This window comes from Carcharodon carcharias, chromosome 11 (genome assembly GCF_017639515.1).
Source record: "Carcharodon carcharias isolate sCarCar2 chromosome 11, sCarCar2.pri, whole genome shotgun sequence".
In the NCBI taxonomy this organism is placed as follows: domain Eukaryota; kingdom Metazoa; phylum Chordata; class Chondrichthyes; order Lamniformes; family Lamnidae; genus Carcharodon; species Carcharodon carcharias.
Window position 1 is genome coordinate 61,105,377 of NC_054477.1, and position 20,712 is coordinate 61,126,088.

General features: G+C 40.7%; 1 protein-coding gene across 1 annotated transcript in view; it reads right to left on the bottom strand.

The window, feature by feature from the left end:
* ddx10 (DEAD (Asp-Glu-Ala-Asp) box polypeptide 10) overlaps positions 1-20,712 on the bottom strand; it is a 274,853-nt gene that overhangs the window by 112,845 nt on the left and 141,296 nt on the right. The window contains exon 15 of the mRNA XM_041198686.1: positions 18,573-18,731. Coding sequence (XP_041054620.1) covers positions 18,573-18,731 — 159 coding nt within the window. The remainder of the gene's footprint in view (positions 1-18,572; positions 18,732-20,712) is intronic.

Sequence of the window (20,712 nt, forward strand, 5' to 3'; positions counted from 1 at the left end):
CATTGCTGTTTATGGGGCCTTGCTGTGCACGATTTAGTTACTGCCCTTCCCTACATTACAAGAGTGCTTGCACTTAAAAAGCACTGCATTGGCTGTAAACACTTTGGGATATCCTGAGGTAGTGAAAAGTGCTACATAAATGCTATCTTGTTCTTCCTTTCTAGAACAATTTTTGTCACTTTGAACTGCATGTGCAAAGTGTTAATAGGCTGTGCTTGCGCAGGTAGAAGGAACAAGGCAGTGGGAGATCAATACTAAAACAGACTGAGTTTAAATCGGTAAGACCAAGCAAGTAAATAGAAAAAAAACAGTTTTGAAGTTAGCACTCAGAAGTAGTACTGCTGTTAAGAATATAGAAATACTGTATATGAGACAGTGAGTATTATAATTTGAAGCGACAGACGTGTGCACAAAGGTTCAAGTGAGTAACTTAGAGACAATCTGCATGAATATTAATTGGAGATTGTTAACTGAATGTCTGAGCTAAGGGTCAATAAGGAGACCAGAGATAAAAAACTATATAATTCTAAGTCATATGTCAAGTGCAATCTGTGTATTCCAAGTGAGAGAGATATTAATCAAACATCAAACTTTCTATTCCAACACCAAAGTGGAAGCAATTTGAGCTCCTACACTTTAAAGCAGCAGGACACAAATAATGACTGCTTTCAGTGTCAGACAGTCATTCAAGTAATCTGCTCAGCTGCCAGTTTCAACAATCAACTACAGCATTTTTTTTAATCAAATGTCTGCTGGAAAGTTTAATTTAAAATCTACTGTATACTCACTTTATTCCAGGGATAAGCCTTCAATGTACCCATTTGAAATCTGGACACCATGCAATCTAAGTGACACCTTTCTGCAACTGCTTGAGATTCATAGTTTGGTCCAAGGTACGGATTAAACCATGAAGCTTGCTACATCGTTATATTATTATTCCTCTCAATTTCATTGGGAAACAGTTTTCACTGAGAAACAAGTCAAGTATGAACAATTTTTAGCTATAAAATGATTTATTACTAAAGCACGGTGTGTATTTTCTACAAGGTAGGAGAAATGTGATGTCCCTTACTTTCAGTTTCATATAATTGCAGGTTATTTTTATTTTATATCTCAAGCTTATGATTTTATTACAAAATTAAGCTCTCACTGATAGGAATATATTGTGAACTTCCATTCTGCTCACTCCCTTAAAAAGTATGATGGCCTTACAACAAAATTGCATAGGCTTTAATATCAATAGCAACTTGCATTTACATAGCACCTTTAATATAATAAAATGAGCCCAGAGTGGCGCTGACCAAAATTTAACACCAAGCCACATTAGGATACAATAGGACAGGTGACCAAAGGTTTTATCAAAGAGGTAAGTTTTAAGGAGCTTCTTAAAGGAGATGGGGGAGATGGAGAAGCTTGGAGATGGAATTCCAAAGCTTAGGCTCTAGGCAGCTGTAGGCCCCCTAAGCTCTGAAATTCCATTCCCAAACCTTTCCACCAACTTTTGTTCTGCAGCTCGTAGGTTTACAGCACATCAACTGCATATCCAAGTATTTTTAAACACAAGGAAGATTTCTGCCTCTACCAGGTAGTGAATTCCATACTTCCACCATTCTCTAAATAAAAACAATTCTCCTCACATCCTCTCTAATCCTTCTGCCAATCACTTTAAATATGGACACCTGGTTATTGACTGTCTGCTAACAGGAAAAGGTTCTCTTATGCATTCTATCTAGGCTCCTCATAATTTTACACCTCGATCAAGTCTCCTCTCAGCCTTCACTGTTCCAACCTCACCCTATCCAATCTTTCTTCATAGCTCAAGTTCTCCATGCCTAGGAACTTCATCATAAATCTCTGTACTCTCTCAAGTGTAAGGCAGGATGTGACCAGGACCATAAGTATTCTAGTTGTGGCCTGACAAGAATCTTATAAAATTCCAACATAATCTCCTTGCACTTTTATTCTATGCCTCAGCTAATAGAGAAAAGTATCTCATTTGTCTTCTTAACCACCTCATCTACCTACCCTGCTACCTTCAGTGGTTTGTGCACATGAACTCCCGGTCCTTCGGTTCTACCACACTTCTCAGAATCCCAGCACTCCCTGCGTATTCCTTTGCCTTGTTTGCTCTCCCCAAATGTATCACCTCTCAGTTCCCTGAGGTTTGGATTCCATTTGTCACTTTTCTGCCCACCTAGCCAATCAATTGATATCTTTCTGCAGTCTACAGCTTTCTTCTCACCATCAACCACACAATCCTTGTAATCATACCCCCCTACGGTTAAGTCTAAATCATTAGTATATATCATGAACAACTTGGAACTTTGTACTGAGCCCAGCAGAACCCACTGGAAACAGCCTTTCATTCACAAAAACACATTTCAAACATTTCCCTTTGTTTCCTGCCAATTTTAGATCCTATTTGACACATGGGGCCTTGTCAAATGCCTTGCTAAAATCTATATTGGCTGCATAATATAAACTAACTACATTGACCCTCCTTGCTGTTCCACAAAAAATACACACAAGTTAGTCAGACACAACCTTTCCTCAACAAATTCATGCTGACTGTCCTTGATTAGCCTGTGCCTTTCTAAATGATGATTTATACTGCCCCTCAGATTTTTTTCCAATTATTTGCGACCACCGAGGTTAGAGGTTAATGGCCTATAATAATGGGTCTATCCCGTCCTCCCTTTTTAAGCAACTGAATGTTAGCAGTCTTCCAGTCCTCCAGCACCATGCCTGTAACCAGAGGGGTTTATAAAATGATGTACAGAGCATCTGTTATTTCCTTCCTTGCTATTCTTAGCAACCTGGGATGGATATTATGCATAACAAAAACAGAATTACCTGGAAAAACTCAGCAGGTCTGGCAGCATCGGTGGAGAAGAAAAGAGTTGACGTTTCGAGTCCTCATGACCCTTCGACAGAACTTTTTTTTTTTGTTTTTTTGTTTTTGTTTTTTTTTGTTTTTTTTTTGTTTTTTTTTTGTTTTTTTTTGTTTTTTTTTTTTTTTTTTTTTTTTTTTTTGTTTTTTTTTTTTTTTTTTTGTTTTTTTGTTTTTTTTTGTTTTTTTTTGTAGATATTATGCATGCCCAGTCATTTATCCAGTTTTAAAGATGCTACCACCTTTAATATTTCCTCTCACTAAATTTACACAATCCAATACTTCCCACTCCTCCTGCTCAACCACAATGTCTGCATTATCCCCCTCCTTTGTGAAAATAGACACAAAACTATTCATTAAGAACTAGGCCGTGTCTTCTGCCTCCACACGTTTCCTTTTTCATCTCTTAACAGCCTTAATCTTGCTTTAGTTACCCTCTTGCTCTATATAATTATAAAGCACCTTGATTTCACTTGCCAATATTTTTTCATGCCCTCCCTTTACTTTCCATATTCCCTTTCAATTTCATCCTTGTACTTTTATAAACTCCTCTAGAATTTCTGCAATATTGAGCTCTTGACATCTGAATTAAGATTCCCTTTTTGTCTAATCATACTTCGTTTGGTCTTTGACATCCAAACAGCTCGAGATTTGGGAGTCTCACTCTTTTTTCCCTGCTGGGATCATATTTGTTCCAAAACCTTGCTATCATCTCCTTGAATACCTCCAACTGGTCTGACACTGATTTATCTTCAAGAAGCAGTTTCCTGTTCATTTTTTACAAATCAGACCTCAACTTAGTAAAATCGGCCTTTCCCCGATTTAAAACTTATATTCTTGGTCTATTTTTTTCCCTTTTCCTGAACCACACTAAATCCAACTGAATTATGAACACTACATCCATAAAGTCCTCCTATTGATACCCCTTCCACCTGTCCAGCTTCATTTCCTAAAGATAAATCCAGAATCTTGGGGTTCACGACAAACTGGCAAACTACAACATTTTCCTTAATGCACTTTTAAGAATTCTATACCTTTCACGCTGATTTTGTCTCAACTAACATTGGGCTAGTTGAAATCTCCTACCATTATTTCCTTATGGTTTCAGCATTTCTCAGCAAATTGCCTATATATTTGTTCTTCTATTTCCTTCCGATTGTTTGGGGACCTATCGTATATTCTCGGGTTTCATATAAGAGGACTTCAAGTGCCGTAACCTGATGGGCTACGGACCAAATGCTAGAGAGTAGGATTAGGCCAGATGGCTCATTTTTCAGTCGGTGCAAGTGGCCTCTTTCTATGTCATAAACGTTTGACGATTCTAAGAGCAGTTGAAGTATAGATCAGATAAGATCTCAATCAATGGCACGACAAGTTTAAGTGAGTCAGTGGCCTACTCCTGCTCCTATGTACTCATGCCGAATGAATCAAATCTCCTCCGGTTATATCAGAGCTCTCTCAGACATTGCACATTTCCAGTTGTGCATAAACTCCAAACAAAAAAAACTTTTTTGCAGCCACTTAACTAGTTAAACTGTAGAGCAACAGATAATTGTAACAAAGCAAATAATCAAACTTGGCTTTTCTTCCTTTCAGTTTCTTGTCTCTAACATCTCAACATAGCAGATAGCTCAGTTTAAAATGGGATGTGAGGCATTCCAATTGTATTCCATCTCCCGGAGTCATTCAACATATATTCTACAAGATGCATCTTCCTTAAATTTGTCTCTACTTTACTCCCAGCATGCATTTAGATCAGTTAATTTTCTGTTTCTCAAGGGAATTCACAAATCATGGGTGTTCTTCATTGTGTTGATGAAGGCGCCTGAGGCATCAATTTTGTAGTACATTCAGTCTCAGTTTCACAACAAAATATCTATTCCTGTTGAACAACCTCTACAGCTTCATTTGCAACAGTCTGAGTTTTCTTAAAACTGCACTCGGGTAATGGACTCTGAAAAAAAGGTTCAGGTCAAAATTTATAAATGTTGAAATCTTCTACAGTAATGTAGAAAATGAAGTGACCAGACATGCAACTGATCAACAGATTGACAGCTGGAGTGACAAATCACAGGTTGAAAACAATAAGCTTTCTAAAATCAAAAGTCAAAAAGACTTAGCAAAAACAGAGATATGGGAAGAAAAATGGAAATCCTAAATTTCCATATAAGTTTGCAAAGTATAAGGCTGTTTTAAACACAAAGTCATGTGTAGATGAACTTATTTTAGTGAAGAGGAGTGGACTTCCTAATGTCATGACAAAAAAGTGTGTTACCAAAAATGAGAAAGGATAATGAAAGTTCCCTTTACAATGAGAGTGGAAAAGGATCTTAAAATTGCCTGGGACATTTTTGTTCGTTCTTTTCTCCTCTTTGAATAAGCTATTCCTCCGTATATGGTGATCAAATTCTGATGTTTATAGAAGGAACAATGAATTGACAGGAAAAAGACAGCAGAAATTTCAGAATTAGATGCAAATAATTTAGATAAAAATTATTTCCACAGAATAGTAAGAGACTACATGCTGAATCAGAAAGGCCTTACAAAATATCATGGGTCAAGTAGAATCTAAAAGCTTAGAATATGGATTGGATATGAACACCAAAAATAAAAGCAATGGTAGTTAGAAGGAATACGTTAGAAGAAACTAGAGTGCGGACTGAAGTGGGACACAAGTTCAAGGTGAGGGGCAGGAGGTTTAGGGGGAATGTGAGGAATGTGACGGTCTGGAATGCGCTGCCTGGGAGGGTGGTGGAGGCGGGTTGCTTCAAATCCTTTAAAAAGTACCTGGATGAGCACTTGGTATGTCATAACATCCAAGGCTATGGGCCAAGTGCTGGTAAATGGGATTAGGTGGGTAGGTCAGGCATTTCTCATGTGTCGGTGCAGATGCGATGGGCCGAAGGGCCTCTTCAATACTGTGTGATTCTGGATGGTGTCACAGTGGAACATGTAGATAAGTTTGTCTACTTAGAACAAATGATAACAGAAAATGGCCGATGCAATGCCGAAGTCAGGAGACAAGAGATAGCCAGAAGTAATTTCATGAAAACAAAGGATGTATTAACAAGAAAATTCAAACTTAAAACAAGGAAAAAAACTCATAAGATTCCACATCCTATCCACTTTCCTGTATGCCTCAGGACAATAAATAAAGATCTGTGGACGAAAATAGAGGCCTTTGAAATGTGGATGCTAAGACATATTTTAAAATTCCGCACAGCCAAAAGACAAATGAAGAGGTGTTTGAAATTGCAGGAGCAAAACGAACTCCAAAAAGTGACATCCAGAAATGAAAATGTTAGTTTTTCAGCCAGTTTTTGATCAGAGCTGAAAAGCTATAGAGATCTCTTCTAGAGGGCAAAGTGGAGGGAAGCAGAAAGGGGGGCTATCCTAGGTGTAGTTGGGTGACAGACACAGAAGTAAGAGACAAGTTCAGGTCTGATATTAGGAAATCCTTCTTCACAAAGAGTGACCAGCACTCTCAGAGTAGCGGGGGCATAAACCCACAGATACTGCAGTAGCGGGGCTTCAGGATGCTGCTGGATGGGTTAATTGGGATGATCGAATGGTTTCTCTCATTCATAACTATTCTTTGAATGAAATGAAAAGGAACAGCTTTAACTTAAGGCTATGGTAATATGGATGGAAAGGGGCAATTCAGATACCTTTATTATGAAAGTGCCAGAATTTCATATTTCTTGGTCATTTTAAAAACCCAGTGAAGGTCTGTGAATCGATAAATAAGTTTCAAGTGTTTGGTGGCCAGAAAATTTGCTCCTATCTTCAATGACTTCCCACTCTACTTAGAATATAACATTCAATTTGTGCTGATGATCAGGGATGTAATACCTTCTGTACATAATACTGATTTCCATAAACAAAGAAAAATCTAGCAATTTGCCAAAATGTTTTCCCAAAGGGCAAAATCTCTAGGGATTCACTATATTTGTTGATCCATTGGTACACTTAGTAATTGCCACATTGAAATAAATCTTTCCTAATCTATTCATATTTGGATTGTAGGTGCTCAAATATGTTAAATCTGCCACTGTCATCTTCTATTTTCATATCAAACTCAAACTTGTTGTTTTGCACAACTTGCAAATAAATTGCATCCTGTCTTTAATGACTGTGTCCAAGTTTGTAAGAAGCTTTAGTAAAACATTTGCCTCATTCGCAATGAACCAGAACATGTTTGTCAAACAAAATTAAAATACTTCCATATCTGAGATTTTTTACTTAGTAGTGTGTTAGAATAAAAACTGCTTCAGATGAAGTTGCTTGCCTAGAAATCTAGATTTTAGCAACAATTGCAGAATATACTTTAAAGTCCATGTCCCAAGGTAAGTTATTTTGTTGATTCAGTAGTTTTTTGTGGTTTTCATCACATTCTACCAATGACACTTCTGTAAACATCTTGCTACATTTTGTTGTTTGCTTCCACTCCCTGATGATATGGTGCTATTTCCATTAATTTAACTCCATACTGTAATATTCACGGTCATTAACTACATCAACAGATCTTTCATTGTCTGAAATTATTCTGCACCACATATGTCGAATACCCTCAAGCCCCATGTATCCACTCACCTTCGGTGTGCTTAAATGTAACAAAACACTGATAGAATCTGATCCTCTCATCTTAAATACTATCCAACACATAGGATGCACAGAGTTAGGACAGCTACATTTTGTTTAGTTTAAAATCTTTAATTGCCCTTCTAACAAAGTTATAAATACAATAATTACTATAAATGATGAAAGTTTAAATTTCTTTCAAATGTCGGTCACAAAAAACAGAATTTCAAAACAGATTCATGAAATCATTCATCACCCTTTGCCTAAAAGCATGCTATAATGCATCTGAAAGCCTTGCAAAAACACAACGTAAGAAGTACCTGATGCAGTATCTGGGCCCTTATTATAGTAGGATAAGAATCGAGTTAATGCCTTTCACCTTTGACGATGCAAGTTTTAAGTCTTTAGTGGTCATGACTAAAAGGAATGCTAAGGCAGCCTTGGTTTCATAGTTCATTTGAAAATAACTCAAAATTGCAACTGCTTGAAAACTTTCAATATCAATCTTCATTTTACATGGACTGTAAATCTAAGTTAGAATTAAAGACTTAGATTAACATGCTGATATAATATTGCAGATGATGAAGTACTTTTTATGTGTGGTGCCTTTGAGAAAAAGATCAAATTGCACACTGGCTGCACATGTTAATCAGAAATGGATTAAGGAATCAAATCATTGACATAGGAGTTTTGTTAACTCTTTCAAATTATTGGCACCTCCTGTATGTTCTTTTTTTATTCATTTACATGATGTGGGCTTTGCTGGCTAGGCCAGCATTTATTGCCCTTAAGGTGGTGGTGAGCTGCCTTCTTGAACGACAGCCATGTGGTGTAGGTACACACCCACAGTGCTGCTAGGAAGGGAGTTCCAGGATTTTGACCCAGCGACAGTGAAGGAGCGGCGATATATTTCCAAGTCAGGATGGTGAGTGGCTTGGAGGGGAACTTGCAGGTGGTGGTGTTCCAATGTGTCTGCTGTCCTTATCCTTGTAGGTGGCAGTGGTAGTGGGTTTGGAAGATGCTCACTGCCTGAAAGGGTGGTAGAGGCAGAAATCCTCATAACATTTAAGAGTATTTGGATGTGCACTTGAGATGCCATGGCATACAAGGCTATGGGCCTAGTGTTGGAAAGTGGGATTAGAATAGTTAGGTACTTGTTTGACCGGCGCAGGCTCAATGAGTCAAAGGGCCTTTTTCCAGGCTGAAGGCCTCTATGACTCTATGAGACTTGATGAGTTCCTGCACTGCATCTTCCAAATGGTAGACTACTACCAGTGTGTGTCGGTGGTGGAGGGAGTGAATGTTTGTCGATGTGGTGCCAATCAAGTGGGCTGCTTTGTCCTTGATGGTGTCAAGCTGCCTGAGTGTTGTTGGAGCTGCACTCCAAGTGCAGGCAAGTGGAGAGTATTCTGTCACACTCCTGACCTGTGCCTTATAGTGGTGGAAAGGCTTTGGGGAGTAAGGTGGTGAGTTACTCGTCGCAGGATTCCTAGTCTCTGACCTGTTCTTGTAGCCAGTGTTTATATGGCTAGCCCAGTTCACTTGCTGGTCGACAGTAACCCCCGGGATGCTGATAGTGGCGGATTCAGCAATGGTAATGCCATTGAATGTTATGGGGAGATGTTAGATTCTCTCTTGTTGGAGGTGGTCATTGCTTTGCACTTGAGTGATGCAAATGTTACTTGCCACATGTCAGCCCAAGCCTGGATATTGTCCAAGTCTTGCTGCATTTGGACATGGACTGCTTCAGCATCTGAGGAGTCACGAATGGTGCTAAACATTGTGCAATCATCAGCAAACAAACCCACTTCTGACCTAGTGATGGAAGGAAGATCACTGATGAAGCAGCTAAAGACGGCTGGGCCTAGGACACTACCCTGAGGAACTCCTATAGTGATGTCCTGGAACTGAGATGATTGACCTCCAACAATCATGGCCACCTTCCTTTGTGCCAGGTATGATTCCAACCAGTGCAGAGTATTCCCCCTGATTTCCATTGACTCCAGTTTTGCTAGGGCTCCTTGATGCCACACTCAGTCAAATGCTGCCTTAATGTCAAGGGCAGTCACTCTCACCTCACCTTGGGAATTCAGTTCTTTTGTACATGTTTGAACCAAGGTCAACGAAGGTATGAGGTCAGGAGCTGAGTGACCCTGGCGGAACCCAAACCGAGCATCAGTGAGCAGGTTATTGCGAAGCAAGTGCCACTTGACAGCACTGTTGATGACCCCTTCCATCACTTTCCTGATGATCGAGAGTTGACTGATGGGGTGGTAATTGGCCGGGTTGGATTTTTCCTACTTTTTGTGTACAGGACATACCTGGGCAATTTTCCACATCGCCAGGTAGATGCCAGTGTGGTAGCTGGACTGGAACAGATTGGCTAGTGATGTGGCAAGTTCTGGAGCACAAATCTTCAGTACTACTGCTGGAATATTGTCAGTATGTGTAGCCTTTGCAATATCCAGTGTTCAGCCATTTCTTGACATCACATGGAGTGAATCGAATTGGCCGTAGACTAGCATCTGTGTTACTGGGGGACTCCGGAGGAGGCCGAGATGGATCATCGACCCGGCACTTCTGGCTGAAGACTGTTGTGAGTGCCTCAGCCTTATTTTTTGCACTAATGTGCTGGGCTCCTCCTTCATTGAGGATGGGGATATTTGAGGAGCCTCCTCCTCCAGCCTGTTGTCTAACAGTCTACCACTATTCATAATTGGATATGGCAGGATGCAGAGCTTAGATCTGATCCACTGGTCATGGAATCGCTTAGCTCTGTCGATCGCTTGCTGCTTATGCTGTCTGGCACACAAGTAATCCTGTGTTATAGCTTCACCAGGTTGATACCTCATTTTTAAGGATGCCTGGTTCTGCTCCTGCCAGGCCTCCTGCACTCTTCATTGAACCAGGGTCGATCCCTTGGCTTGGTGAGAATGGTGGAGGGGGGACATGCCAGGCCATGAACCGGGCACATTGTGGTCAAGTACAATTCTGCTGCCACTGATGGCCCACAGCGCCTCATGGATACCCAGTCTTGAGTTACTATATCTGTTCAAAAACCTATCCCATTTAGCACAGTGATAGTGCCACACAACACGACCTTGGGTATCCTCAATGTGAAGACGGGACTTCATCTCCACAAGGACTGAGCAGTGGTCATCCTACCAATATTGACATGGACAAATGCATCTGCAGCAGGCAGGTTGGTGAGGATGAGGTCAAGTATGATCTTCCCTCTTGTTGGTTTCCTTACCACCTGCCACAGACCCAGTCTAGTAGCTATGTCCTTTAGGACTCAGCAAGCTCAGTGGTAGTGCTATTGAGCCACTCTTGGTGATGGGCATTGAAGTCCCCCACCCAGAGTACACTCTGCACCCTTGCCACCCTCAGTGCTTCCTCCAAGTGGTGTTCAACATGGAGGAGTACTGATTCAGAGGGAGGTGATGGTGTAGTGGTCTTGTCACTGGGTTAATAATCCAGAGATCCAGGGTAATGCTCTGGGGACCGGGGTTTGAATCCCACGACGGGCAGATGGTGGATTTGAATTCAATTTTAAAGATCTGGAATTAAAAGTCTAATGATGACCATGAAGCCATTGTCGATTGTTGTAAAAACCCATCTGGTTCACTAATGCCCTTTTGGGAAGGGAATCTGGTGTCCTTACCTGGTCTGGCCTACATGTGACTCCAGACGCACAGTAATGTTGTTGGCTGCCCTCTGAACAAGGGCAATTAGGGATGGGCAATAAATGCTGGTCTAGCCGGTGATGCCCACATCTCATGAATGAATGTTTTTTTAAATCAGCTGAGGGAGAGCAGTGTGTGGTAATCAGCAGGATGGTTCCTTGCCTATGTTTGACCTGATGCCATGAGACTTCATGGGGTCCACAGTCGATGTTGAGGACTTCCCCAGGCAACTCCCTCCCAACTGTATACCAGTGTGCCGCCACCTCTGCTGGGTCTGTCCTGCTGGTGGGACAGGACATACCCAGGGGTGGTAGTGATGTTTAGGACATTATCTGAGTATGACTATGTCAAGCTGTTGCTTGACTAATCTATGGGATAGCTCTCCCAATTTTGGCACAAGCCCCTGGACATTAGTAAGGAGCACTTTGCAGGGTTGATAGGGCTGGGTTTGCCATTGTCATTTCTGGTGCTTAGATCGATACCAGGTGGTCCATCTGGTTTCATTCCTTTTTAATGACTTTTTAGCAGTTTGATACAATAGAGTGGTTTGCTACGTCATTTCAGAGGACGTTTAAGAGTAAACCACATTGCTGTGGATCTGAAGGCACATGTAGGTCAGACCAAGTGAGGACGTCAGATTTCCTTCCCTAATGGACATTAGTAAACCAGATGGGTTTTTGTGACAATCGGCAACGGTTTCATGGTCATCATTAAACTTTTAATTCCAGATTTTTTTTTAATTGAATTCAGGTCCCCAGAACATTACCCTGGATCTCTGGATTACCAGTCCAGTGACAATACCACTACGCCACCACCCCCTCTCTTCATTCTATATAAATTGAGATTGCAGCCTGCTAAACTCCTTAATAATTCAGAACTTGAAAAGTATTGATTGATGGATAGTCATAAATCATCAAATATGTTAAATACCCAATAGTCCCATTTTACAGCAACACTTTTGGTTCATCCCAGCCTGCAGTCTGTTGCTGTCCAATTGCATCTTTAAGGTCACTATCAGTGAATTAACAAAAGCAAAAAAAAAAGAGCCTAGCCATCTAGTTCCTCTTTGGATTGAGAACACAAACAGCTGTAATCATTGGCACATACGAGCAAGTCAGCAGCAAGGTTCTAATCAAGGTCAGGATTACACCTCTATTTTGCACGCAGGAAGTTTGAAGTCCTTCACAACTTGGCCAAATGCTTTTGCAGCATCCAATGTAGTTTTTGGTTTTAGAAGTGATGTTCTTTTCTATTAGAATGAATGCAGCTGGTTTGGAGTGTGTCTGGTGATGAAAGATTTTTTTACAGAATCATAGAAGGCGTAGCACAAAAGCAGCCATTCAGCTCATGTCTGCCAGTGTGCTTTTCTTCAGATGAGCCACCTAACAAAATCCAGTCTCCAACTCATTACTATGTCAGTATTTATCTTCCCGAACAACTGCATCAAAATGTGAATTCAGAAGTTATTTGGGAAAACTGGTCTGAAAGAATTAAAATTTCAGGTTTGAACAGCAGATTCACTTTAAACCACTACAATTGAAAACAAACTTCCTAATTTAGGAGTGTTCTGTATATTTCTGTGTCCAATTTACAACTGCTTTAATTAATTAATAACATTTGGCATTGGTAGACTCCATTTAATTTCTTAGCTTTGATAGGCCACAATTAAATACATTCCTTTAATTAAATTAGTAAAGTCAACAATATTGTGGGACTTGATTGCAGTCAGTAAGGTTTCAAGGTCTCCATGATGGGTCAGTAACAATACAGACTTGTAATGAGACTGAAGGCAGAGATAAGTGGAGTCCAAAAACCATTCTGTACCTGGAAATGTTTGTTCCAACTCCATGGAACAATACATGATTGGGTCAATGTTGCTACAATTTTGTTTTGGGCTATAACTTTAGGGAATTTGGTTCATTCTCAGTTTAGAGGTTCAAGCTGACGGTGCAACAGGTCAACTTCAAACTATTGAACAGATGGCTCAAATCGACTATAAACTGATTATAATGATGAGCCAGCCAGGAGCTGATTAACAGCTATTGGTATAACTGGAGTGGTTGGCTATTTAGCCAGCTAAGGAAAGGAATCTTGGGAAATGTAGGATATTGTGACCTACCAGAAGTGTTCCTTCTAAGCTGCACAGTCCAGAAGTTCCTACACAGTCCATGGATAAGTCAGCCCTTTTAAGTTGAAACATGCGTTTCAGACTGATTTAGTGTCATTTTGATTGGTCCAAGTGGCCTCATCAAAAGGCGACAGGTATGAAACAAGGTTGAAGCTTTGAAGCTGATGGTATATACTGCCAGCTTCTCTTCCAAGAAAAATTAAGTTTAAGTGGAAGAGTTACTGAGTTAAAGAAAATGTAAAGGTTCCTGGAATTTCAGTTTGTGTGGAAATGTGTGTCAATGTTTAAGAAGTTACAGCAATTCCTTTTGTTTGAAATACTCTCTTTTAAAGAAAATGTGTCTGCTGTTGTCATCTGGTGTCCCCTGCACCCTCTATTCTGTTCACAGGGCTAAAAGCCATTCAACCCTTTGTAGTTTTGTCTTTGATTAAAATGATTCCAGAATCCACAGAATCCATGTCCTTTCAACAGTGTTTGCTGTTTTAAGTTGTTAATTGTATGAACCACTGCTCTTTTTAATGAATTTATAAACTCCACTTCAACAATGATTTGGTCTAACCACCCTTTATGTAAAGGAATTTTACGAGCCTCAACATAAATTCTATTTTTTTTAAATGATCTTAAATTACTGATGCCATCATCCACCTTATTACAACCCAGATCACCTCAGCTATAGTTTGCAGCATTCTCATCTACAGTTACAAGGCCTCAACTTCTAATATCGCTTTTAATAAGTGAAATCCCCTCATTCTGTAATGACCAAATAAAAAAGAAGAGTTCAGCAGGGAAATCATTGCCCAGGGGCATTCCCAGAAACCATTATTCTCTGAGTGTCATCAATTAGAATTCAGAAATCCAAAAGCTGGATTCTCCCTGACCTGTGGACGGAGGGAAATTGCCACTAAGCAGCCATCTGCTTCCTCAGTGTGACTTGGGTCTCGGATGTACAGTGAGGCACCAAAACTCTCAAAGGTGTCTGAAGAAAATTAAATGTAATCCAGTTGCAAAAGAGTTCATGCATATTCTGCATTTCTTGATCCAAAAGCAAAATATTGAGGATGCTGGAAATAGAAATAGAAAATGCTGGAAATACTCAGCAGATCTGTGGAGAGAGAGGGTGTTGACATTTCAGGTCAAGATCTTTCATCCGATCAAAGGTCACAGACAATAAGCATTAACTCTGTTTCTCTCTCTACAGATGCTTCCAAACCTGCTGAGTATTTTCTGGATTTCTTGATGTCACTTTCAGCTCTTCCTTTCAACAGAGAAGTTGCTTTTAAGGCTTAAGTAATACAATTGGTTAAAATCATAGTTTCAGCGTTGACTGAAACTTACTATGGCTGCTTGGTAATTGAAGATTCAATTTTGTTTTTGCCAGGGAAGTTGTGAAGCAAAACAAAAACAAAAACAGAATTACCTGGAAAAACTCAGCAGGTCTGGCAGCATCGGCGAAGAAGAAAAGAGTTGACGTTTCAAGTCCTCATGACCCTTCGACAGAACTTGAGTTCGAGTCCAAGAAAGAGTTGAAATATAAGCTGGTTTAAGGTGTGTGTGGGGGGGGCGGAGAGAGAGAGAGAGGTGGAGGGGGGGGGGTGTGGTTGTAGGGACAAACAAGCAGTGATAGAAGCAGATCATCAAAAGATGTCAACAACAATAGTACAAAAGAACACATAGGTGTTAAAGTTAAAGTTGGTGATATTATCTAAACGAATGTGCTAATTAAGAATGGATGGTAGGGCACTCAAGGTATAGCTCTAGTGGGGGTGTTTTTTTAAAAAAATAATGGAAATAGGTGGGAAAAGGAAAATCTTTGTAATTTATTGGAAAAAAAAAGGAAGGGGGCAACAGAAAGGGGGTGGGGATGGGGGAGGGAGCTCACGACCTAAAGTTGTTGAATTCAATATTCAGTCTGGAAGGCTGTAAAGTGCCTAGTCGGAAGATGAGGTGTTGTTCCTCCAGTTTGCGTTGGGCTTCACTGGAACAATGCAGCAAGCCAAGGACAGACCTGTGGGCAAGAGAGCAGGGTGGAGTGTTAAAATGGCAAGCGACAGGGAGGTTTGGGTCATTCTTGCGGACAGACCGCAGGTGTTCTGCAAAGTGGTCGCCCAGTTTACGTTTGGTCTCTCCAATGTAGAGGAGACCACGTTGGGAGCAACGAATGCAGTAGACTAAGTTGGGGGAAATGCAAGTGAAATGCTGCTTCACTTGAAAGGAGTGTTTGGGCCCTTGGACGGTGAGGAGAGAGGAAGTGAAGGGGCAGGTGTTGCATCTTTTGCGTGGGCATGGGGTTGTGCCATAGGAGGGGGTTGAGGAGTAGCAGGTGATGGAGGAGTGGACCAGGGTGTCCCGGAGGGAGCGATCCCTACGGAATGACGATAGGGGGAGTGAAGGGAAGATGTGTTTGGTGGTGGCATCATGCTGGAGTTGGCGGAAATGGCGGAGGATGATCCTTTGAATGCAGAGGCTGGTGGGGTGATAAGTGAGGACAAGGGGGACCCTATCATGTTTCTGGGAGGGAGGAGAAGGCGTGAGGGCGGATGCGCGGGAGATGGGCCGGACACGGTTGAGGGCCCTGTCAACGACCGTGGGTGGAAAACCTCAGTTAAGGAAGAAGGAGGACATGTCAGAGGAACTGTTTTTGAAGGTAGCATCATTGGAACAGATGCGACGGGATGATGCCACCTTCAAAAACAGTTCCGCTGACATGTCCTCCTTCTTCCTTAACTGAGGTTTTCCACCCACGGTCGTTGACAGGGCCCTCAACCGTGTCCGGCCCATCTCCCGCGCATCCGCCCTCACGCCTTCTCCTCCCTCCCAGAAACATGATAGGGTCCCCCTTGTCCTCACTTATCACCCCACCAGCCTCCGCATTCAAAGGATCATCCTCCGCCATTTCCGCCAACCCCAGCATGATGCCACCACCAAACACATCTTCCCTTCACCCCCCCTATTGTCATTCCGTAGGGATCGCTCCCTCCGGGACACCCTGGTCCACTCCTCCATCACCCGCTACTCCTCAACCCCCTCCTATGGCACCACCCCATGCCCACGCAAAAGATGCAACACCTGCCCCTTCAATTCCTCTCTCCTCACCGTCCAAGGACCCAAACACTCCTTTCAAGTGAAGCAGCATTTCACTTGCATTTCCCCCAACTTAGTCTACTGCATTCGTTGCTCCCAATGTGGTCTCCTCTACATTGGAGAGACCAAACGTAAACTGGGCGACCACTTTGCAGAACACCTGCGGTCTGTCTGCAAGAATGACCCAAACCTCCCTGTCGCTTGCCATTTTAACACTCCACCCTGCTCTCTTGCCCACATGTCTGTCCTTGGCTTGCTGCATTGTTCCAGTGAAGCCCAACGCAAACTGGAGGAACAACACCTCATCTTCCGACTAGGCACTTTACAGCCTTCCAGACTGAATATTGAATTCAACAACTTTAGGTCGTGAGCTCCCTCCCCCATCCCCACCCCCTTTCTGTTTCCCCCTTCCTTTTTTTTCCAATAAATTATAAAGATTTTCCTTTTCCCACCTATTTCCATTATTTTTTTAAAAAAACACCCCCACTAGAGCTATACCTTGAGTGCCCTACCATCCATTCTTAATTAGCACATTCGTTTAGATAATATCACCAACTTTAACTTTAACACCTATGTGTTCTTTTGTACTATTGTTGTTGACATCTTTTGATGATCTGCTTCTATCACTGCTTGTTTGTCCCTACAACCACACCCACCCCCCCACCTCTCTCTCTCTCCGCCCCCAACACACACACCTTAACCCAGCTTATATTTCAAATCTTTCTTGGACTCGAACTCAAGTTCTGTCGAAGGGTCATGCAGACTCGAAACGTCAACTCTTTTCTTCTCCGCCGATGCTGCCAGACCTGCTGAGTTTTTCCAGGTAATTCTGTTTTTGTTTTTGTTTTGGATTTCCAGCATCCGCAGTTTTTTTGTTGTTATCTTTTGTTTTAAGTTGTGAAGCAATACTTGCTGACTTGTACCAAACAGAGTCAAGGAGAATTTTAATTAACCCTAATCTTTTCAGCAAACAAGAAATTAATCCAAGAAAAATAAACAAAATTTTGAAGGCATAGTATTTTTTAAATAAGTTAAACATTGCAACGTTATACTAAAGCTGCAAGTGATCATTATCATTCATAACCGTCATTCTTTAACCTTTCATGTGCATAGAGATGATAAAACCAATCCTAATCCTTTCTTTACAGAACATATAAAGGGGTAGACACAGATCTAGAGAAAAGAGAAAACTCTACCACATGTTGAGGAGAGGGAGGAGAACAATGAGACTGGCTTGCGGGAGTGGGAAAGGCAGCAGAGAGCATTGAACGAGATGCCGATTTCTCTCAGATCTCTGGCAGATTGCACTGTGGAGAACAGCATCGTCAGCTTTGCACATAAAAATAGGAAGCTGTAAGGACTCAAAGGTGAGTGTAAAAAATAGATTTCCAGGCATGCCAGATAGATGTGACAAAAGTAGTGCAGCGGGAAAATATCACAAAAAGTTCTGCCCTTAGGTAAAGTGAAAATTATACTCAAGGCTTTTAACATAGATATTTAATTCATCAGGAAACTAGAATTTATTTCCCAACCTTCTTGAGAGGCGATATAAAGTTCAGCTCTCTCCACCATCCATGCTACCTTAAACAGGAAAGAAATATTTTCGATCCCCCTTTTTCCAATAATTTATAATTTTTAAAAAAATATCTTTCTTTTCCCACCTAGTTTTAAATTTATTTCCATCTATTGTTTTATCTCCACCTTTTAGCCCATTTTGACCCCTTCCCCTCACCCTACCCCCACTAGGGCCATCTGCCACTTACTTGTCCTGCTTGCTACCTTTAATGTCCCCATTAGCACATTCCTTAGATAATATCACCACCGTCAACACCCCTTTTTCCTTTTATCTATGACATCTTTGGCAATCTCTTCTTTGTCTCCAGCAGGTCTGATGGCATCTGCAGAGAGGGATACAGTTAACGTTTCGAGTCCGAATGACTCTTCATCAGAGCTGGAAAGAGGGCCAGTGATAGGTGGAGATTGACAAAAGGACAAAGATTTTGATGGTGGTGATATCAGCTGAGAAATGTGCTAATGGGGACATTAAGGGTGGAAAGCAGGGTGAGCAAGGGACATATAGCTCTAGTGGGGGTGGGGTGGGGGGAGTTCGAAATAGGCTATAAGGTAGAGATAAAACAATGGATGGAAGCCAATTTTAAATATTTGCACTTGGGTTCCATTCTTCAAATTACAGGATGGCACTTACCCTGTGTTTTTCTTTTATCTTTTTTCTATAAGCTTCCTTGTCATATTTGTCCTCCTCACGTAGCCTCTCTTTTGCTTTCTCCATATTTATTCCTCCTGTGTCATCATCCAGGTCATTGTCCAGTTTACTTTTTTGCACCGGTGGCCATTGCTGAATCATCTTCAGGATTTAAATAATAAAACGTTAATGGTAGAAACAGCAGACTGGTATTGGCCATTACTTGGCAATTGCTCCAACTGAATTCTAATGAGTGATATCTCAAAACAATTTGTTGGTAGAAGTTATTGTCCTAAACACACACAAAGTACATTCTTTGTGCAACTTTTACTATAAGAAGAATACATATCGGCTTGCTTAAGACATATCTTAAATTCAGCTTTTAAACCAGGTTCAGGGTTCAAATTCTAATCTAAGCTTCAAATCAGCTTTTGCCCACAATTAGATCAACAGGGTGAGTAGAAATGAAGATTGTTTTCAAATTAGTGGGGGGGGGTGGTGGGAAGAAATTGAGCATAACTTCATAGACTCTCAAAACAGAAAACCAAAAAACAATGTATGTTTTAAGGAATTCACATCAAAAACAGATACAGGATTATTTATTTATCATTTGACATTAATATTAGGAAACAGGCTAAGGTTCAATTGCTCTCCAAAATAATTCCTTAAAAGTAAAAAGATGATATAACCAAGTAATCAATTCCTGCAAGACAACCACTTTGGAAGATGGGGTGTATTTTGTAAAGTAATTAGGAAAGGAGCCATTCTTTCATTTGAAGAATCATCCTGGTGTTTTCGTCTCAGGTAAAAAGTTGTACCTGCTGAATCTGATATTTTGATCAGTATGAAGCATCCACAACTCAACCTGTCTGCTTGTAAATTCTTTAGATTCACTATTAGAGCTGCTAAATAGAACTATAATGAAAAATATTAACTGTTCAGCAGCTGCACTGCTAATCCCCTCCTCCCTTTCAAAAACAAATTTCACAAACTGTTTAAATTCTCCAATCCGATGTCTATCCATCCTGATCCTAGCAGCTCTCCTAAAAAGCAAGGCAACATTTTGGACCACTTCTTTCCTCTAACTCTTACATCCAAGCTGTTGCATCCACTACTATCTGAAGTTCAGTAAGAACTCTGGCTCTGGTTTGCTCAATCCTTAAGGTATGTTCCTCTTAAACTTCCATGTGTCCTTTGACACCTCATTCATTTTTTTTTTACTTGCAGACCTTCCTTTTTCCATGCAAATTTGACTATTCTCTTACTACAAACCTGTTTAACCATTTGTCAGTATTTTCTCAAGTTATAAAAGCTGCAATTAACTATCAAATTTCCATCACCTTCAAAGTCTTTGTGCAATCTATGATCGCTAGCATGATCTTTGGCATGGCCATTCCACTGATGATGTCTTTGTTATGTGTCCTGGAACTCTGCTTTCAAGTGCCTCAGTGAATGACCTTTCATTACCTCAGACATCTCTAAAACTTTTGCCAGGGTTTGGCACAATGCACTTCTAAACAACTTACCACCACATAGTCTGCCATGAAAGTTATACTGATAGCATCTATTTTATTTAATGGCTCATCCTCCAAACTATTTTTCCATTCGTAGAGGGCTTCCCAGGAGTTTGTCCTCTCTCCTTTTGCCTCTTGGTGGTATCCTATCTTAGGAGTTCAATTTGGTTTCTTAATTAAGTGAGAGCAGGTGTAATTGGGTTTGCTTAGGACAATCACATTAATTTATCAGTCATCCATATGACATAATTGGACAGGGAACATCACTGGAAACAGGAAGTGAAGTACATCACTTGGCAGAAAAAGCATGCCCTATTTATCAATGTAGAACAATTGCGCTAGTGGAAAACTGGTCTGAGCTGATGGCCTTTAGGCCTGGAATTGACATTGTGGAGTCTGAATGACCGCAATGAGATAAAATGGGAGAGGAAAAGTACCATTTCTAAATTCAAATTTTATGTAACGTACAGCTCAATCACAGTATTAATAAATTAACAGATACTGTACAACCTAACCAAAATATAATTATTATTTGAAGTACGTGCCTGCTTAATAACCATATTCAAATATTTATTCATTCAATTCATCTGATTCATTGCAACATTACAATGCATTTAAAGTTAATTATT